The sequence below is a fragment of the Ciconia boyciana genome, chromosome 1 (genome assembly GCF_034638445.1).
Source record: "Ciconia boyciana chromosome 1, ASM3463844v1, whole genome shotgun sequence".
Classification (NCBI taxonomy): domain Eukaryota; kingdom Metazoa; phylum Chordata; class Aves; order Ciconiiformes; family Ciconiidae; genus Ciconia; species Ciconia boyciana.
Window position 1 is genome coordinate 8,976,981 of NC_132934.1, and position 14,030 is coordinate 8,991,010.

Here is a 14,030-nt window from a genome sequence, read left to right on the forward strand (position 1 = left end):
GGCTGGTCAGTCTCTGTGCCTGGCAAGATCATGGAGCTTGGCAAGATCGTGGAGCATATCCTTGTGGAAACTATGCTATGGCACATGGAAAACAAAGAGGTGATTGGTGACAGACAACATGGCTTCACTAAGGGCAAATCATGCCTGACAAATTCGGTGGCCTCCTACGACGGAGTTACAGCATTGGTGGATAAGGGAAGAGTGACTGATATCATCTACCTGGACTTGTGCAAAGCATTTGATACTGTCCCACACAACATCCTTGTCTCTAAAATGGAGAGACATGGATTTGATGGACGGACTACTCGGTGGATAAGGAATTGTCTGGATGGTTGCACTCAAAGGGTTGCGGTCAATGGCTCAATGTCCGGGTGGAGACCAGTGACGAGTGGTGTCCTTCAGGGGTCTGTATTGGGACCAGTATTATTTAGTGTCTTTGTTGGGGACATGGACAGTGGGATTGAGTGCACCCTCAGCAACTTTGTGGATGACACTAAGCTGAGTGGTGTGGTTGATACTCTAGAGAGAAGGGATGCCATCCAGAGGGACCTTGACAGGCTAGAGGTGAGCCCGTGCGAACCTCATGAAGTTCAACAAGGCCAAGTGCAAGGTCCTGCACCTGGGTCGGAGCAATCCCAAATATGGATACAGGCTGGGCAATGAGTGGATTGAGAGCAGCTCTGTGGAGAAGGACTTGGGGGTATTCGTGGATTAAAAACTGCATATGAGCTGGAAATGTGCGCTAGCAGCCCAGAAAGCCAATTACATCCTGGGCTGCATCAAAAGAAGCGTGGCCAGCAGGTCAAGGGAGGTGATTCTGCCCCTCTACTCTGCTCTCCTGAGACTCCATCTGGAGTACAGTGTTCAGCTCTGGGGCGCCCAGCATAAGAAAGACATGGACCTGCTCAAGAGGAGGGCCATGAAGATGATCAGGGAGCTGGAGCACCTCGCCTATGAGGACAGGCTGAGAGAGTTGGGGTTGTTTCACCTAGAGAAGAGAAGGCTCGGGGGAGACCTTATAGCAGCCTTCCAGTACTTAAAGGGGGCCTACAGGAAAGATGGGGAGGGACTCTTTATCAGGGAGTGTAGTGATAGGACAAGGGGTAACGGTTTTAAACTGAAAGACGGTAGATATAGAGTAGATATTAGGAAAAATTCTTTACTGTGAGGGTGGTGAGGCACTGGTATAGGCTGCCCAGAGAAGCTGTGGATGTCCCCTCCCTAGAAGTGTTCAAGGCCAGGCTGGATGGGGCTTTGAGCAACCTGATCTAGTTGAAGGTATCCCTGCCCATGGCAGGGGAGTTGGAACTAGATGGTCTTTAAGGTTCCTTCCAACCCAAATCATTCTGTGATTCTATGATTCTGTGATTCTAAGATGGTAGCTGGCACAGATTTTTGGTTCTATGCATATGTGACCAAGGGCAGAAATTAATTGCAAAGTCTTCATTACAGTCAATTACCAGAGGAAAAACCAAGCCCATAGAGTGGTTTTCAGACATAAAATTGAGCTGAAGGTCAGATAGAAAACAACAAAAAAAATCCCCCTCTTCCCTAAGGGAACTGAGCATAGCAGAGGAAAAAGTAATGGAAAGAGATCATGTAAGAACTTTAGTTCTGCTGTACAATCTTACTTGTAAGTCTTGGGATGCCTCTGTTTACATGGCTAGCTGCACACAGGAATGGGGTGGTCAGAGGGAAGGACATCTCTTGGCTCCATCTCTCCAGAAATCTCATCTGACTGGTTACAGCTGGAGAGATTTCCATGGAGGGATGGAATAGGAGAGATGGAGACCTGACTTTTCTGCCTGAACTTGGAAGGAGAGCAGAAACCTTTTTTTCTTTATAATTTTAGTTACTGTCCTGAGTTTTGAATCTCCAGTGATAGCTGACAGTCAGACAACCATTAGAGGGGATGTTTCTGCACTGCATGGTGTGTTCCTCCCAGCTGCACCACTTCTGAGACCTCCTCTGGTTGCAGAGGGATTGCATGGTGGCTAGACATCCCTGAAGTGTATTTTGAGAGGGCGACTATGAGAGCAACCTGGATTGTTGACACCAAACTGCTCTCTGTAATTTTTTTGACCTGATATTAAATAGAAAAGAGATCTGAACATGAGTGAGATTCAGAGCATTTCAATATCCTTTTCTTTGCTTCACTCCAGTTTTGCATATTTAATTTAATAGAACATTTTTTTCTTATGTGATATGAACTATGAGATGTATCTATTACAGATATGTTATTTATGTATTCTGGTTGCCTTATAGGCAGATTTCTTACCAAGATGATTAAGTACTGTTTTTTTCTGTTCCTTGAAGATTGTATCATGAGATGAAAGGGGGAAAATGCATATTTTAATTGAGTATATTTGTAGAGTTGAGAGTGTGGTATATCGTATTTCACGTGTAGCTCTGGGTTTCATAGTATCTTCTTATGCCTTGATTTATTTTTGAGACAAATAGTTTTCCTTTCTGCTGTGCTGTTAGTTAGGTTTCTAAACCATAGGTTGAGCCACAAAGACATTTATTGAATCATGAAAATATTAATTCCACAGAAATCAGAATATTATTTGCACTTGGATGCAAAATAGCAAAGGCTTTAATGATGTTTAGGTAGAACTTTATTAATGTCTGAATATCTCTGGAGAGCTATGGTAACAGTAGAAGATGCAATAAACACAGTATTGTTTGTTTTTCTATAAGTAAATGAGGAGAATTGCAGGTCTTCTCCTTGTGAGTCAGCTGAATATTTGCAGGGATTAACTAATCTATACAAGAGCCAGCATGGACCGACCCTTATCCACCTGATTTCCCTTCTTCTGCTCCATCATGTGGGATGTCGGCACTGCAAGGCGTCATAGAAGGAGCAGGAAAAGATTGCCGCCAAAATAATCCTTGTGTGCACAGAGTACTTCTTCCTAGGGTAGCATAGCTTAAGAACTGGTGTCTGCAGTCATGGTGGCACAGATCTTTAGGAAGGCAGATTTATGCTGCCTCATGGGTGGGTTTCGCCACAGTGAGAGTGAGCTACGCCAGATAAGGAGCTCTTCTGCTTGTGCCTAGGGCTGTGGACATGACCGCTGCCTTCCCCCTCCTTGGTTCATGGTCAGTCCTGCCAGGAGAAGCCAGCTAAACTGAAAGGAAACAATCAAACTTCATGGATCCACCACACCAGTCTGCCCTAAAGCTGCGTAAACATCGAGCCTGTGGCTAAAGCTCTGATCCCTTTTTCCTCAGTCCCACAATTTTGTGTATTATTTTTATGAGCCATGCAGGTCCGTGCAGTGTTGGAGGTAGGGTTCCCCTGAGGAAATGGAAAAGTCTTCATCCAAACCAAGTGGCTGTTCTCCCTCTGTAGCCAGTGGAGAGAAAGAAGTGTTTCTAGGACATGTGTTATCTCCTCGTCCCCTCTGCAGCAGGTGTCTAAAATAGGCATGTGGTCAACGTTTTCCCTGTATTGACTGCAAAGGGAGCTGGAGGTGGCCTTGCCCATGTGGAGACATCTCATGGAGCTTGCCAGTATGTGTCATTTTAATATAGGTCTGTTCCCGCTGAAGAAAGTTATGCACCAATTCTGCCAGCTTCACCCAAACTCTCTCTTGATACCAAGCTGGTTCAAGAACAAGATGTTGCTGAGGTTTATTTTAATAGTAAAATACTGGGCTATGAATTTGGAAACAAAGCTACAAAGACAAAACTAAAAAAGTAGCTAGATGTGAGTCTAGATTGTATGTGGGATCTGAATCAATATTATTAATAAGATAAATAACTAATATTCTTTCCTAGCTAATGATAGGAATTTTCTTACTGCTTTTCACTTAGAAAGTGATAAGCTCAGGGCTTATCTCAGTCACAGAGATCATGGGACTGATCTCGCCTCACACCATCATTCCGCCTTGAGGTACTCCTCAGAGCTCTCCCTAGATGGCATTTTTGGAGGTATCCCAATACCGGGTTTATCTCCCCTAATTTGTCTGGGCTTCCCCTGAATCAATGAAGAGGGAAGGGCACTTGCAGAAGGTGATTCATCCTATCCATCTTAGACATCCAACTTAACATGGGATGACTCGTGCTCTGGGTATGGCTTGCCCCATTGACCAAAGAGGAAGCCTGGTTGGCTGCTGTAGATCAGATACCATGACAGCCAGAAGTTTGGGATCAATCCTGCTTAAGAGACTGGGAAAAAAATTATAGTGGAATCTGTGTCCTGTCTCTCAAGTGATTTTGCAAATCCCACCCTCTGCCTTAGCATTTGTGCTGCACAGCATCCGATGTGCTTTGTGCTTGCTCTGTGATGATACATGGTGATCATCAAAGCAGTGACAGTGCTACACAGTATGTTCCACACCAGCTACTTCATTTCTGGTTTAATTATAACTGAGTTTGCTAATCCCAGTCTTGATTAATGAGCTTAATATGCAAATGTTATGATGAAACTGAAACTATTTGTAATTGCTTGCAGACAGATTACCACTTCGAGTACACAGAATGTGACAGCAGTGGCTCCAGATGGAGGGTGGCTGTCCCGAATCCGTCGGTGGAGTGCTCTGGACTACCCGACCCGGTTAAAGGGAAGGAATGCAGTATGTTGGCACTTTTCACTTTACAGACCGTTACTAGCTGTTTGTGCTGTTTACCCCTGTGTGGCTTCTTAGCTCTGTCGCTGATGTCCTGATTGTCCCTGAGTTAGTCCTTCCCCTCCAATCCTTCTTCTTGTCTCTTGGAGCTGTGGAGCAGGGATTGTCTTTGCAACGTAGTTGTGTAACTCAATATCTGCTATGAGTACCCTTGTATGCTAATTCACAGATAAGCCACGTCTATCACAACATCCCTTGAAGAGATGTGGTTGCGTATCTTGAGCTGCCGTACTCTTAAGTTCTGCAGCTCTCCAGTTCATTTGTAGCTGTATTGGCCAAAATGGTGACCAGGAGTGGCCAAATTATATTTGCATAGTGTCCACATTCTCGTTACCTGCATTATTTAGCTAATTAATAAGCTGAATGCATAAGTAATGGTAAATGTTTTATTTGTCTGAGTTATTTTCATGATGAAGCTTTTGCATTTTATTTATTTATGTATTTAAACAACTTGGAATGTTCTCATATCACTTGGTCCTGCGTTATTTAATGTTAAAACACTTCTTTGCATCTGGGGACATAAGCAAACTGCAGCTCTGCAAACAAGTTTGGACTATTCCCTCACTGTTATGTAGCTTCCCAAGCTGAATGCTCTTTCCCATCACACTTTCTTGCTCTAGCAATTCTCTTCACAAAAGATCCTAGAAGTGCTTTACTTTCTCAGTAATTTGTACCAGGGGGTATAAATCATTGTATCTGACAAGCAGGATGAACATTGGCAATGTCCTTTCAGTTCTAGTGTAGGAGAGGTGAAATTTTATGCACTTCTGACTCTTCTCCTGTAAAGGTTTATTGTTCATTTCTTTACAGCGTATGTTCCAGCGTAAAGCACATAAATGTTTTCTGTAGCAGTGTTGACCACTGGAAGATTTCTGACTGCTTGCAAGCTTCCTTTGAGAAGCTGCCTGTGTCATTCCTGGTATTTGGGTTTAGTTTCCAAGGTTTTACATGTGGAATCTCTGTATATCCTTAGGATGTGTTTTTCAATTACAGAAATACAGAGCTGGGAAGCACCTCAGGTGATCCCATAATTCATCCCCCAGCCCAAATAGCTACAGTAGCAATGATTTTGTCATTCATGGCTGATGTTTGGCTGGACTGTTTTCAGGGACCTCTGGTGATGAAGAGCCTACAAGCTCCCCAGATATTTGCTCATCGATTTTGTTCTATTCATTTTCCCTCCTGTTACAGCTTTTTCTGCTGTTCAGTCTCCCTTGTTGTACTTCAAGGCTGTTACTTTTTGCTGTTTGCACTATAAAGGAGCAGATAGTGTTATCCCTTATGCTGCACAACCACTTTGGGTGTACTGTGGAGTACATAGGTGTAACCGAAGTAGTTAATTGATAACTTTTGTAATCCGGGGGCGGGGGAGAATAACATAGAATAGAGCATAATAAATCATGGTTATGAACAATGCTGCTATGTTCCCAGTACAGCCCCAGCCCATCTTGACAATAGGTCGAGGACTAGCTGACCCACTAGAACAGTTGGTTTGTACTAGAATAGGAATAGGGGTAGCCAAGCATCAATCATATTGTTAGAAACCGTGGACCATGGAGAGGGAAATGGGTTACATCAGCCAGGTGGGATTGCGCATGTGCAGAAAAAGGGGTCAACAAGGGGACACACCTGCACGACCACCAGAGACCACCGGAGGCCCCCGTGGAAGCCCCTCGGAGCTCTATGACGCATGCGTAATGACCACGCGAATATGATAATTAGTTCTGGGAAATAGAATGAATATGCATGATCATTCCGGGAAATTTGATGTATATGTATGTGATTGAAGAATATAAGTTTTGGTTGATGCGAACTGTGATATGCACGCTAGGAGGAGCGATCCCCCGTGCATCCAGCGCTGCAATAAAGAATGCCTGCTTCTTAATACTACATTGGTGTTAAGGAGTTTGATTCCCGATTTCGGTGACATAGGTATAACTCATTTTTTCTAATAGACACTATTTCTTCTTAAACCTTGTGACAAATGGTTTAAGGTCCAGCAACACTACACTCTCCTCTACTTTCTGCTACAGATTTCAACAAATGGTGCACTTCCCTCTTCATCTCCTCTGATTTGTGTGTCTTTCTGGTCTTAAATCAGTTCCAATGAAAATTCAACTGTTTTATAACAATAGATGAATCTCCGGCTTCTCCATATCTTCCCCTGCTAGGCAAGGGGAAAACTTTGCCCAATAGATTGGCTGTGATATTATATGCCAAAGTACAGGATTCTGTTAAATACGCTGGAAAACTCATCTCAGTTGATGCCTCTCCTCCTTGTTGTGTTGCTGTTAAGTTCCATGGCAATTCAGCTGGTTTGAGAAGCAATTGGATATTTGACTTTTTTTACTGAGCCCTTCAGATCTCATATCTCTGGGCTCTCGGGAGTGCAGTGGTGTTAATATAGTTCTGTCTTTTTTTGTATCTGTAGTAGATTATCTGGCTTCAGGAGATGTCTGGCTATATTCGGATGGCAAAAGTCATTTTAGGTTTCTCATCTCTTAGTCTTTCACCTTTTGCTTTAAGAACAACCAATTTTTAAGGCTGAAAACATGAATCTGTCAACAGCAGTCAATCACTGCAGGAATGTGTAGGGAACACCCCTCCCATTCAGCTTGGCTAACGTTGTGGTTTTTACTGCAAAATATTTGAACCAGCATAGAGTTTGGCTGACAGTCCATTCTTCAATGGGTAGGATATACTGGGAGATGCAGCTTTTGAAAATTAGGTGCCCTCCAGCTCTTCAGAGTTTGCACATGGGGGTCTGTTGTTGATGATGAGTTGTACTGAAAATGCTGACAGATAGACACCTCCTCACTGACTTGTCGTATTCTTTGAGCTGGTGGCTTCTGTCTCATCTGACAGCACAGGACCTGGACCAAGGATGTCTTATACTAAAAGCACAAATTCCTATAGCCTCAAGAAAATGAAAGGTTCTGTATTTGGGGCTGCTACAACGCACCTTCTCAGTGGATCATGTACAGAGTGAGATTTGTGCTACAGACTTGGCCAGGGGTTGCTGTCAGAGAGGTACACTAAAACTAACTCAAATGAGGGACAAGCTCAAACAACTTCATTTCACAAAACAGCCAAAAGCACACAACAGAAACCAATGAGAAACAGGGGTGAACCGAAACCAATCAACACTCTGATAACATTTAACATATAACAGGTTCGAAGTGTCAGCTGGGGTATTGTTACTACACAGCAAGAATTCCACACAAGGATAATGATCCAAAGTGCGCACACACACTCACTCACAGAGGGGGAAACACTCTCTCTCTCGTGGGTACCCAGAAAATATAACCGCTCACCCGGGAGGGGGGTGAGGGCTCACTCAAGGATGTATCCAGAAGAAATCACTCACCACAGGAGGTGAGGGCACTCAGTCCCGGGAAGTTTCCTCAGGCGACGTCCCAACCTGAGGGGAGAGGTCCCAAACACAGTCCCGCTGCTCCGAGAAGATCACACTCAAAGGGGGTCTCCGGCGGCACCCCATTTGTACCCTGGGTCGGATCGGAGCTGTGGTCATAATTGCTCATGATCCAGAAGCTTCTCCGAGCCCAGGCACCTCACTGGCTGTGGACCCCGTCTGGTGACCAAGGGGTCCTGCCCCTCCTGCTCCCCCCGCCGAGGTGTGTGCGTGCCTGCAGCACGGCAGAGCACAAAAGGCGGGAAAAGCCGGTGATCGCCGTGCCAAAAGCCCCGATCTTTATCGGGTTGGGGAGGTGGTGGTGAAGCATACCTGTCACAGCCACATACACATCTCACCAAGTAATTAATGACTCCATGGGACGCCTTCCTTTTCCCATAGGTCTGAAGTTATTTTGTCCTGAAGCCTATCAAGAAATACTGTAAGTATAGCATATCCTTTGAGATGAAACTTTCTGGTCATTCTACAAATATATTCAGATTCTGCTACATCTTGTAGAGCCTACCCTACACCAGAGCGTCCTGACACTGGGGCTCATCCTGATATTTGGTGGAGTCCTGGACTCCCTTAGGTATCTCTTTCAGTCCTTCAGGCTGCAGAGCTGGGGACCACAGTACAATCACCACAGGCAGGACGATTTCCAGCTTTGAAGATCTGTTATCTTCAGAAGTTTTGGTTGGTATCTACTAGTCCTGAGACATAGCTGAGCCAACTATGTCTCTGCTCTTAAAAAAGGGTTTCAGTTGTATAGCAGCATGAGCTCTTAGGGCTTTTTTTTTGTCTCCTTGAGGTTGGCAGAGTCCTCAGTGGTCCTTGGTGGCAGTTAGGACACTGGATATGGAGGAATCTGGGTGAGAACGTGGTTTTTTTTGGAACACATCTGCCACCACTGCTGACTTCATGATATACTGTTTGCAGTTGTTTTCATCTATTCAGAAATGCCTGCCGCTTGAGAATATCTGCTATTGATCTTTACTGCTCCCTGAAAACAGAAGTGACTTGCAGGCTGTCATTAATTTTGGATCCTGAGAATGCTGTGCCAACCTCTCCCACTTCCAAATGCTCAGCAGTCATTCTCTTTAAATTGTCCCTGAACTAGGAATTTAAAAGACGGTATAACGATATGTTAAATGTCTCCAATCGTCTCTGTAAATACGTCTAGGCTGTGGTCTCCAGTGGAGTGGAAAGACACTTGAGACTGCTAAAAATGTATTAGCTCAGGTGCTTCACATCTCTGGAGGAATCTAACTGTGGCACTGGAGCTCAGTCGGTGTCTCGAGATGTGTTCATTTTCAGGATGTTGTGTTTTACTGCTTTTCATTCGAATGAACTCATTTAAAATTAGGTTGGGTATCTCTGTGCTCTGCTGCATTTTGAAGTGCACGCCGACCTGCAAAGCACAGCTGACTGTGACCCGCTGAGAGTAACTGCCAGCATTCCCTGAAATGGCTGTAGTCTCCGAAACATGTCAGGATTCATCCCTTTCAGGTCTTCAAAAACTTAATCGGCAAAATTTACCTGCAGAGAAGACAGGGTCCTCTGAGAATTAGTCATGGGATCCAGCATAGAAAGGACTTTCATGTTTTGACTGCTTTATGACCTGGATATTAGATGAAGGGGTTTTTTTTCACTTTATCTTGCTCTGAGCATAGAGCAGCATGATGACCCCGCCTTCCTCTCCTGCCACCCTCCCCACAACATCTTTACCATCCAGGTGGGAGGTAGGAAGAAAGAAGGAACCTCACATGACAGATGTTTGTGATGCTGTAGGAGGTCCTGCTATGCAGTGACCCCACGTGTGGGAGGGAAGGTGCAGGAGTAGCTCTGCAGCACAGTAGCTCGCTTGCAACGCATTGGGACATGCCCCTTTCTATATTTCACTCCCCTCTTTTTTCCTGATCTCTGTGCCCTGAGGGGCTGCGGCCATCGCCACTTTCAGACCCCACCTCAGGGTGTCAGCCTGTGTTTTGCCATTCAGCGCAGTGTGGTACCTCAAGGCTCACCCTGTAGGGTCGGGCTGCCTCCAGACAGGCCATGGCATGGCCACGCCAGACAGCTCGGCCACCTCTCTCATGCTTGTATTTGGTCAGATATGAGTAATATTTTTGACACCAGCACATCACAGTTGCAAGGGATCCTGCAAAGAGGCGCATTAAAAGTGCAGCAAGAATCCTGGCTAGGAAAAAGGCAATATTTATTACACCTAAAGCTACTCTGTGTGGCTCTCCTCTGCTTCACGTTTAAGATGTCCCCTCCAGCCATCTTCCCGGTACTGTTCTGGAGGTAAGGTACGTAGGTGGAGGCAGGGAGTGTTGTACTGAGGGGCATGGAGGGCAGAGAGCCTTCTTCAGAGAAATCCAGACTCTGAATCACTCCATTACTTCTTGACGGTCGGGAATGTGCTTAACTGATTTGGTCTCATTCATTTTTAATTACCACAGATCTCCCTCTGATCTCCTCATGAGTCTGATAGCAGGAAGGGAATTTAGCCGATAAGGATCACTGCCATCAGGGCAGTGTGCTTGGCTTTTTAAATGGAAAATATTTATTGCAGTCAATGGGAGCCGTTTGATTTCAGGGCTAAGCTCTTGCCTGCACCCCCATATGGCTGGTATCTCTAAAAACCCTTTGCTTTGGTGTGGGGACTGTTTGCAGTGCCTAATGGGGACCTTTCGGGGCCTGGCAGTGGGAGCAGGACTTGGCATCGTGTTCCCGCTGACAGTACGCTGCAGTCTGTTTCAGTGGCCACAGTCAGGCTTTTCTGCCAGCCTGACCATATGCTGCATGTTTTACACTCAAATTAAAAGTCTGAATTTGGAGCCTGCCTTCCTTCCATGTCTCCTTTCCTTCCTCTGTTCTTTGTCTCCCCTCACTCAAGTACAACCCAAATATTTGGTTCAGAGTGTGCCCTTACTGTGCCCAGGTGCACTGATATGCTCCTCTGAGCAGAGTTTGTGACCAAAAAGGGCTTAAAGGGTTCACATTTTGACCTCAAATTCTTTTTTAATATTAATTATCTTATTCCACAGAATACGAGTTATTTTTTGCCATCCTAAACAAGAATAGGTTGCACCTTATCTCATAAATATCTGTTAATTTTAGTGTCGCTATGTACATAATAAAGAAACAGTAGTGAGGATAATGGTGTCACCGAAATAGGGAATCAAACTCCTTAACACCAATGTAGTATTAAGAAGCAGGCATTCTTTATTACGGCGCCGGATGCACGGGGGATCGTTCCACCTAGCGTGCATACCGCAGGTTACATCAGCCGAAACTTATATTGTCCAGTTACATACATATGCATCAAATTTCCCAGAATGATCATGCATATTCATTCTATTTTCTGGAACTAATGATCATATTTGCGTGGTCATTACACATGCGTCCTTGAGCTCCGAGGGGCTTCCGTGGGGGTCTCTGGTGGTCCTTGGTGGTCGTACAGGTGTGTCCTTTAGTTGACCCCTTCTTCTGGACATGTGCAATCCCACCTTGCTTATGTAACTTGCTCCCCTTCTTCATGGTGCATGGTCCCTAACAATGATTTGGCACCCTTAACACAAACCAATTATTCTAACCACCCTCGACTCTTTGTCAAGATGGGCTGGGGCTGTGCTGGGAACATAGCAGCATGTCTGTACTACTGCTTGTCCAATTGTCTTTGGGCATAGTAGCATATCCATAGCCATAGGTGTACAAACACAATATTAAAGCATTGTCTAACCTGCTCCTATCTCTATGTTGCTTAGTTACAAAAGAACAAACTAATCATTTTGGTTACATCTGGTTACATTTCCCCCCTTTGGAAGTTTTGAAATAATAATCTTTTCAATACTTCCACTCTTAATCTTTCATAACTCAACATAAGCAGGTGGCTTCTCTCCCGGCATTGGTGTACGATGCTTCATCGCTGATTTCTGTGTCAACATTTTCTTTAAACATTGATAAACCAAACAAATCACCAAAACAACTGCAATCAAAATGATTAGTGTCTGTAACAACTCAGTTATCCATCTTTTAAGAGGAAATCCAAAATGTCCCAAAATTTGGCCTAACCGATTTGTTTGCATTTCACTCCTTAAACCTTGAGTCTGCTGTGCCACCCTCTTCATATCATCTATTTGTTCATTCAAAGCAGCTGTAACATTTGGGATGTGCACACAGCAATCTTGATTTCTGTAAATCCACAATCATCACTTCAATTCCCCCATGTGTTTCTCTCTGTTTTTCCTCTACTATTTTATCATTATTTGTGGGGTAACTATGACTTGTCTGGTGGATGTTACCCACCTCATTTTCTACTACTCTGAACTGTTCTGCCAATAATCTATCCAATTTACCATAATTTGGTTTCGGGGTTGGAAGTTTTATCTGTTTTACTGGTACCAGGTCAAGGATGCTTTGCTCCCCTGCCTCTCTAGCAGTTTTATCAGCCAGTCGGTTGCCCACATTTACCACGGTTTGATGTCCAAATTGATGTGCTGTACAATGCATTACCACTACTTCCTTGGGCTGCTGGATGTCCTGGAGGAGTTGAAGAATTTCTTCCTGAGCTGACAACAGTCCTCTTTCCTTCCAGATAGCTCCATGTGTGTGAATCTGCTTTCTGTGCTGATGTATTCACAGGGAGAGCTTCAGCTTTCATCACTTGGGTGGTGGTAACCACTGCATAGCCCGCCATTCATTTTCCATCTCGGACAAAGCTGCTTCCATCCGTAAACAGCTCCAAATCAGGATTAGGCAACGGTTCGTCCTTCACGTCCTGTCTGCTAGAATATACCTGTTCAGTAGTTTGCAAACAATCATGGTGTAAAGACTCACCCATTTCTGAGCTCAAAAACATTGCTGGGTTTGCTGCTGTTGTAGTTTTAAGTTCCACATCATCCTGTTCCAAGAGAGTGACCTGGTATTTAAGCATGCGGCTTGGGGACTGCCATTGCCCCCCTTTTTGCTCCAAGACAGAAATTACCATATGTGGGACATAAACCATAATTTTTTGCCCCACGGTTAATTACCTTGCTTCTTGGATTAAGAGTACAGTTGCTGCCACAGCTCGCAAACATCCAGGCCATCCCTTGCTGACATTATCCAATTGCTTAGAAAAATATCCAATGGCCCGTTTCCAAGTTCCTAATTTTTGAGTCAACACACCCCAAGCAAGATGTTATCGCTCATGTACAAACAATTCAAAAGGCTTTGCTAAATCTGAGAGTCCTAACACAGGTGCAGACATCAAAGCCTTCAGATTTTTAAAAGCTGTCCAACACTCAGGTGTCCACAACAGGTAATTCTCCTGGGATCCTTTCAAAGCTGCATAATTGAGGATCCACAATCGACACCACCTGACCATACTCAAAAATGTCCGCAATTCCCATATCGTTCTGGGTTCTGGAACTTGACAAATTGCTTCCTTTCTGCCCGCTCCCAATCTTCTTTGTCCTTGCAAAATTTCAAAGCCTAAATATATCACAGTCTCTTTCCCAATCTGGGCCTTGCTTTTTGATACTCGGTATCCTGCTTGTCCCAAAAATTCAACAAGCTGATGGTCACTTGTAAACAGTCCTCTCGAGTCTCTGCTGCTATCAAAATGTCATCTACATACTGCAATATTATTATTTTTTCCACACTTCCAATTCCTTTGCCAACTGATTACCAAATATTGTAGGACTATTTTTGAACCCTTGAGGTAGCACTGTCCAGGTGAGTTGTGTCTTGCATCCAGTGGTGGGGCTTTCCATTCAAAGGCAAATATGCCTGGATATCTTTGTCTAGAGGTATGCAGAAGAAAGCATCCTTGAGATCAAGTACAGTAAACCACTTATGTTTTTCTTTTAAGGATGTCGGCAAGGTATATGGGTTAGCTACTACTGGGTGAATGTCTTAATGTGATTCATGGCTCTTAAATCTTGAGCTAACCCATATTCCTTGCCATTCTGCTTTTTCACTAGCAATATCAGGGTATT

At 44.3% G+C, this 14,030-nt stretch overlaps 1 protein-coding gene across 2 annotated transcripts in view; it reads left to right on the forward strand.

Moving 5' to 3' along the window:
- ELAPOR2 (endosome-lysosome associated apoptosis and autophagy regulator family member 2) overlaps nucleotides 1–14,030 on the forward strand; it is a 112,917-nt gene that overhangs the window by 49,081 nt on the left and 49,806 nt on the right. For both annotated transcript variants that reach the window (XM_072858370.1, XM_072858379.1), the window contains exon 2: nucleotides 4,460–4,580. In XM_072858370.1, the coding sequence (XP_072714471.1) occupies nucleotides 4,460–4,580 (121 nt within the window). The remainder of the gene's footprint in view (nucleotides 1–4,459; nucleotides 4,581–14,030) is intronic.